The sequence below is a fragment of the Pseudochaenichthys georgianus genome, chromosome 5 (assembly GCF_902827115.2).
Source record: "Pseudochaenichthys georgianus chromosome 5, fPseGeo1.2, whole genome shotgun sequence".
Lineage (NCBI taxonomy): Eukaryota > Metazoa > Chordata > Actinopteri > Perciformes > Channichthyidae > Pseudochaenichthys > Pseudochaenichthys georgianus.
In genome coordinates, this window is record NC_047507.1 from 20910275 (window position 1) to 20917625 (window position 7351).

Consider the following 7351-nt stretch of genomic DNA (forward strand, 5'->3'; position numbering starts at 1 on the left):
GGGACCTGGCAGTGGTTTCAAATGGGCTCAAAATGACCCCATTTGAAACCCCTGGAAGGAGCTGACATGAAACATCTGTCACTCAAGACAGTGCTGTTACTGGCCCTGGCATCCGCCAAGCGGGTCAGCGATATCCATGCACTGTCTGTACATCCCTCATGCACTCAGTTCGCCCCAGGGCAAACGAGAGTGTTGTTGAAACCCAACCCTGCCTTTACACCAAAGGTGGTTGGTTCGTGTACCCCAATTGACATTGAGGCATTTCCTCCGCAGCTGGTTTCCTCCGGGGAACAGCAGCAGGATCTGTTGTGTCCAGTCCGGGCTTTACACACATATATGGACAGATCAAAAGAGCTTCGTCTTAATGACCAACTCTTCGTGTCCTGGGCTAAACCTCACAAGGGTAAGCCTGTTACTAAACAACTGCTCTCCCACTGGATCGTGGAGGCGATTGCTTTGGCCTATGCCAGTCAGAATCTGCAAGCACCTTCGGGTCTGCGGGCTCACTCGACTCGGGGCCTGGCTACATCCTGAGCTTTGTTCAAGGGTGTTTCCATCCAAGACATCTGTGCAGCGGCAAGCTGGTCTTCGCCGCTCACTTTTGTCCGCTTTTACAGGCTAGACGTCTCCGCTCCAAGCGTGGCCCGAGCAGTGCTGGGCACCTTGTTGAGTCGGGACTCCACCTGTTAAATTCTGGTTGATCGGTGATCTTTGAGGTAAGCTCGTCTGGCAATACGGGAGCTACAATATCCCATAGTGAGACATCGAACGGAGTGTTATGAATGAGAACTATAGGTTACTTACGTAACCCCAGTACTCAGAGTAACATGAAGTGAGATGTCTCACCAGACGGCCCTCCTTGCTATGGTGAAGCGAGAAGAGGTGCTTATTTTGAATGACGCATGCGTCGTGGCGCAGGCTACTTATAGGGGGTGATTTCCCCTGACGTTGACGTCAAGATCACCAGCCAATCAGGATTGGCGTATTGAGATTGATGCTTCTGTTTGCTTTGCGATGAGGCGCATCCCATAGTGAGACATCTCACTTCATGTTACTCTGAGATCTGGGGTTACGTAAGTAACCTATAGATCTCCCCCGGCTGCGATCGGCTACTTTCGAGGCGAGCCGCAATGCGTCTCAAACAAGCCTACTGTCACCATGGATGTATAATAAGAACTGGATACAGCGTGGGAGGCGGGGCCTCATTAATTCCTATGAGAGTTGCTCATTAGCGCATGATGATAAAATGGCCCAACTTTTGAGAGAGCGAAATGTCACAGATTACCCGGCATGCCTGAGAAGTACCCGTATGTGTGCTCATAGTGCATGCGCAACTTTAACCAAAATGCTCGTTCACATCGTTCACATCAAGCACGTCAATTTGCGTACACGTAACAGCACTGCACGTTCATGACCGCATGGTAATGATTTGTTATTATGATGGATTTGATATTAACGAGGCGGCAGTTAGCAGTTAGCGGCTAGCTAGTCATTATGCTATATATATATATATATATACTTATAATAAGTAATATTAACTTTATTTAATACAACATTTACGTGCCCTCATTGGTCATGTGCGCGTTCGTGTGTGTTGGAGGAGGGGCTCTATAAGGAAGTGGCAGATTTTCTCCGGTTGTGTATTTTCAAATTCTAGCGATCTCGAGCCGGTTTCTCAAACTTACCTACCCCACCTTTAACAGTGTTCAGGGAGCGCAAGTCAATGGGGACTCCCTGTTAGTTAGCCAAGGGATCCTGGTGTGTGAGGTGCTCCGCGGATAGACAGGTATTTTCTGTGTTAGAGTTGTACTCGCTACAGAGTGTACTTTGAGGGTTTTTGACTCTGCTGACCGTTTACATGCATAAAAAACTTCATACAACCTTTCAACCCTGGAAAAGCATGACATGGGCCATTTAAGTAAATCATGTTTGGTTAGCTGCTGGGTATTTAACTGCAGTACACTGTATCAGTGCTTTGATTTTATAATTGTATTGTTTACATTTTAGAGCTTATCAATAAACTAAAATAGAAATTATTTAAAAAAATGTAAGTAATATTTAAGGGGGGTTTATCCTAAGAATGTGACTTTCCCCAAGATAATTAAGCACAAGAGGAGAGTCTTGTTTGAGAAGAGATTATGTCTGTAAAGAAATGGGGCGAAGCCTGCGAGCTAGTTCAGGCAGTCAACTCGACTATGTACTTACTTCCGGGTGTAAAATTCTCCGTTATCCAATGGGAATGGACGCTCGTAATACAATACAGGGGACATGATCATTATATTTTAAATAACGTTAACTAAAGGGAACAATCTATTTGACACAGGTGAAGCTCTGGCCTTCCTTAAAAACTAACTAATTTAATAAAAATCACAGTTGCATTACACACAATGCACTGTTTTTTGAGAACACAAATTCGTAACTAATGTAATTTTTACATTCTGACGAAAAATAAAAATAATTATGAATACAAATAAAATAAAAGAAGCCTCCCGTGAGTTACTACAAGCTATAAAGTAGATTTAAAAAACGTTGTATAGAATAAAAGCTCACTGCGGGACGTTGTAGAAATGCGTGTGTGCACCACGACAAAGGAGCCTCATTCACTTTACATTGGGGTTGTTTGCGTGGTGCCGACACGTAAATGTAACAAAGTTCGTGACTCCACCACGCATTGTGGTGTTAAGGAGTCGTGGTGGAGTCACGTATTCTGGTGAGATCAGGTTGCAACCTCACTTATGCTGCATTCATACATAATGCCCCTTGCCATTCTACAACCAACCAAACAGAGTCTCCTTAATATGCCGCTCTATTTAACCTGCCAGATATCTCTCTATGCATTGCTTGCTGCTGCTACTTCCACGTCGCTGCTGCTTGCCTGCCCCACCACCAGCCTTCCACCTGTAGGCTCAGGGCAGTGGCGTGCACAGACATTTATAGGGGCAGGTGCTCAAGAGAAAAAAAGGGCACCTTCTGAGTCCGGATTTTGTTAGTTTCTTTTCGGTTTTTGGTTACTTTATTTCGGTTTTAGGGTTAGGTTAGGGTTATGTTATTTAATTCTTATTTTTGCCTGATTTTACTGATTTATTATCAACATTTTTATTATTTTAACATTTATTTTTATTATTCTAAATGACTTAGGGGGGTCCAATCTGAAGCTAGGGGGGGACGAACAGAACACAGAACAGCTCGCGACCGCAGATTATTTCGGCGATTAGATAAAATGTAAATTATATTTACGCAACTTTAGTTACATTTCCATGACTTTGGGAAACATATTGTTTTCCATAACTTTTCCAGGGCCTGGAATTTGCATTTTGAATTTCCATGACTTTTCCAGGTTTTCAATGACCGTACGAACCCTGTATAGTTTAGTTTGGCATCTGATTTAGGGGATTAAACAATACACTTGTTGTATTTGTTACCTGGTGATTACTTACTTGGTCGTCACGAGGGCACTTTTAATCGTGCTGCTGCCTGCACCACACACCCGCCGTGGCCTGTCTGACTGAGTGACTGACTGTCAGCTATGCGCGCTGCGCGTTCACGTTGAGAGCATGGAAGGGAGGGGCTGCAGCCAGGGCATGTACGGGAGTGCCGCGGGGCACGTGTGGGGATGTCTGACAAAATTACAACGTGCATTTGGGGCATTGTTGTATATATTAGAAGCTTTTAATCCAGAATTGATCGATGTTACCATGAGCCACATACAGTATACTGTTAAAAAAAAATGAACTTTCAAAAGGGCACATTGCTGTCCAGAGGGCAAAACGGGCAGGTGCTCAAGCACTACCTAGATTCTATGTGTGCATGTCTCTGGCTCAGGGGTTAGTTATTTCATCATCACTCATCGTGCTATGTATATCTGTGGAGTGATGAGGCCCGAGCCTAGCCGCCAAACTCAACTATATGCTGCTTCTAATAAACATGTTAAAGAAACACGTAAAGGACCAGGATGTGTTGGCCAGAACAACACGAACAAAGAAGGGCGTGGTGACACCAGAGAGACACTGTGAAAGAGACACAACAACAGCCTCCAGCCTCTCACATTGACCTGAAATAACACACATAATATACTTTCAAGCAAATGGTGAACCAGTGATGCAATACACTTATTATAAGGACAGTTTCATCAATTGTGAAGTGTACTTAGAAAAGTTCCAGGCCATGTATAATTAACCTTTCTCAACTAGAGGTGCACAATAGCAGCAAAGGTCTTATACTTTATACATAATTAATAAAACACTGTTGACAAATACAATTCCCTCCTTACTTTACTCCACCAGTAGTTAATTGCATACTTGTTAACAGATGTGACTGAAATGTGGAGCAGTTAAATATTCCACTAATCTCACGCTTCGGTAAAAGGAAGTAGTTTATCTGCATCGTTGGTTCAAGATATTTCTTACATGTACAATTAAGCAAGAAAGTTAGTTTCTGTGGAGTCATCACAAATGACAAAATAATTATGTAGAGGTTTTTTTTTCAAATACTTTCTTTCTGTTAGAGCTCTTTAAATAAGGTCATTATACCAAATCCAATTACATTAATCATTGACATTAATCTAGAGTTAAACTTGACCAGGCACATACAGCATCAATACAATATTTAATAATGGCAAAATGTAATGCATACATGGAGCATTGTCCACAGGTGGAGCAATGTTGGGGGGTTTATATCATCTGTTGAATGTCTTTGGCTTTTTGTGACACAAATACATGATTACAGACAGATCCTGGTCATGGCAGGCAGTCCTCTCCTCCCTCAGTGAGACGCACAGAGCCCTGCAGGAGTGCCAGAGCTGTCACAGAACCACGCTGCCTGCTGCAGCTGTCACTGGGCTTCATGGTGGCAATAGGCACACAGGGCATAGCAGGACCCAGCTTGAGGATGGGTGGGTGGGGAACGGCATGTTATGAAGGAAGTAGGAGGAGAATGAGGGACTGAGATGCCTGGACTGAACTTCTGGTGTATAAAAAGATACCGCACTTCATCCGATCATACTATAAACACTACAGTGTGAGTTTTTAGACTTCTTTGCGCACTGCAACGCGCACACTGCTGAAGACCTTGCCCAGGGCTTCAAAGAAGGGATCACAGAAGGTCTGGATGCAGAGGGAGTAGATGCGGCTGATGCACTGCGACTCGATCAGGCAGCTCTTGATGCAGGGAACCACGGCCCAGATGTGGCAGAAGGAGATGCAAGCGAACAGGAAGCCCCACAGAAGAGCAACAGGGATGCCAAAGACAGCAGACAGGATGCGGTAGCACCAGTACTTGGACACAGTAAAGGTGGTGTAGCTGAGTTTCCAAACCCCATCCAGGCTGTGTGTCCCGTCAGGCTCTGCAATGACATCCTCAAAGTCCACCTAAAAGGGACATTTAAAAAGGGGCTTTCATTACGACACATCCCTGAGTGCAAACCACTTTTTCCTCTCCCTCAAACAGAGCTCTTTGGGCTCTGAATATCTGAAGTGCAAAGATAGACGTGTGAAAGCTGCAGAGTGTTAGGGTCAAATGTATGCAGAAAAAACAATTATGTGTCGAAAAATTCCCTAAATGTCATGGCAAAGTTATGGAGTGGCTTTTAACACTGATTACAATCATTTCTAAAAGCTCTCTTCCAACCTACTTCTTAGTAACTGAAGTTCACCTCATGTAAAATGCATGAGAGCAACTGCACAATCGTCTAATCTGTTTTCAGTATGTGTCACCTTCCCCTTTAGAATATATGAAATGCAAATCAACCTAATCATGACAGACAGACGAACAGTTCTAAAACCTTTTGTTTTCTTTCAGAGCTCTGGAGTCTGGATACCATCGGTTGTGCGTTTCCTGCAGGTAGCCTCCCGAGATCATCCTCTGAATAAATGGCTAAACATGCACTGTTTTATATCTTCTCAGTCAGCTCTGGCCTCGTTCAGCTCTTAGAAGAATTACTGGAGTTAAATGCAGCATAAGAACAGTCAGTGTCCTTTGGAAACTATAAATGGACACCCTAAGCTTGCAAACGTCCAGAAAGGTTCCTGACTAATGAGGTTGAAGGTTTCAATTCGAATGACTTTATTTGAAAATGTACGCAGAAAATGACTGCGTGAATAAAACGTGTAAATGCTAAAGACCAGACTATTAGCAGTAAGTTTAAAACACTTTCCAGCTTAAAACAGACATGCAAATCAGTTCAAACTAAGTAATGCAGATACTGAACATATACTCTGCTAATAACGTGTAATTAACCATCTTCATTGACCATAAACCCCTTGCAGTCATAACAAATAATGACATTTTAGTTTTTTTTCTTAGTGATTTCTTTTTCTTGCGATAACAGGGCAACAATCACAGGATAAACAGTAGTCAAAACGTAATAAATCACAGGCACAGTGTATCAGTTACACACACTTCTACCCCATTCCCAAAATAAACGTTGGGTTCTGCCCAGGCAACAGGAAAAGCTCTTGATCTATTTAGGGATTTTCCAGATAGTATAGTAATCTCTTCTCCTGTCTTTGTCTCTACTTCATTAATTTGATCTCCTCAGATAACAGGTTATGTTCCTAATCCTCTCTGTGACAGGGTGGTGTCTCTATGCTGCACAAACCTTCACCACGTCTTCATTGATCTGCTTGGGGTCTCTGTTGATCAGATCAATCTCCTTGGTGTGGCTGTCCTTCACAATCTTTTCCTCGTTGGTGTTGTACTGGTACTGATCCTCCATGGTGGGGCCGGAGACGGTGAGAGTAAACCTTCCTGGATCAAACTGCACAGAGCCTCGGTTCACGTCTGCACCCCTGTACCCACTGTGAGTGACGCTCCCTCTGGCATGCCAGTTGACAGCTGCTGAGGACGCCCTGGCAAAAATGGAGGCTTGACCCCCACCCTGCATACACACAGGCCCCCACACACAGACAGTGGAAACACACACACGGTAATGCACACACATCGAAAAGGCATGCCTTAAAGGAGCACCCAGGGTTGTGTCACATTTCACATAGGGCTGTGGGGCTCACTGGGAAGGGTTTACACAGTGGCACGAACTTCCACCACAGAGTGAGGCAGTGAGCACAAACACACCCTGCTGCTCGGGCTTCGCTTAGGACACACTTTTACATCCTAATACTGAAGCTATTTTGAAAAGAAAAACTTTTTACGTGTTTCAAACCACATTCCACCACAAAAGAGAGATCAACAGTGTACTACTTAACACAAGTGTGAGGATAATAGTACTAAATGTTGTACTATCATTTGTCATTCAGAAGAAAAATGTGATTCACATTCATTGGCACTTTGCTGAAGCTTTATGTATCAATTCAACACCTTCATCGTGTGTGAAACTGTACGTCAGGTGGTGCGGTGC

General features: G+C 43.7%; 1 protein-coding gene across 1 annotated transcript; it reads right to left on the minus strand.

Moving 5' to 3' along the window:
• Positions 1–3645: 3645 nt before the first annotated feature.
• On the minus strand, positions 3646–6890 carry cav3 (caveolin 3). The gene is made up of 2 exons (XM_034082190.1): positions 6596–6890; positions 3646–5366 (listed from the first exon to the last, which is right to left on the minus strand). Exons 1-2 carry the CDS (start codon positions 6878–6880, stop codon positions 5025–5027), a joined length of 627 nt encoding a protein of 208 aa, XP_033938081.1. The 5' UTR covers positions 6881–6890; the 3' UTR covers positions 3646–5024.
• Positions 6891–7351: the final 461 nt, after the last annotated feature.

Excerpts from the sequence above, each read along its gene's own strand:
- cav3 (XM_034082190.1), bottom strand. The coding sequence starts at position 6,880 with ATGCAGGGTGGGGGTCAAGCCTCCATTTTTGCCAGGGCGTCCTCAGCA. Across the intron at positions 5,367-6,595 it reads TCAATGAAGACGTGGTGAAG|GTGGACTTTGAGGATGTCAT; the intron begins GTTTGTGCAGCA and ends TGTCCCTTTTAG.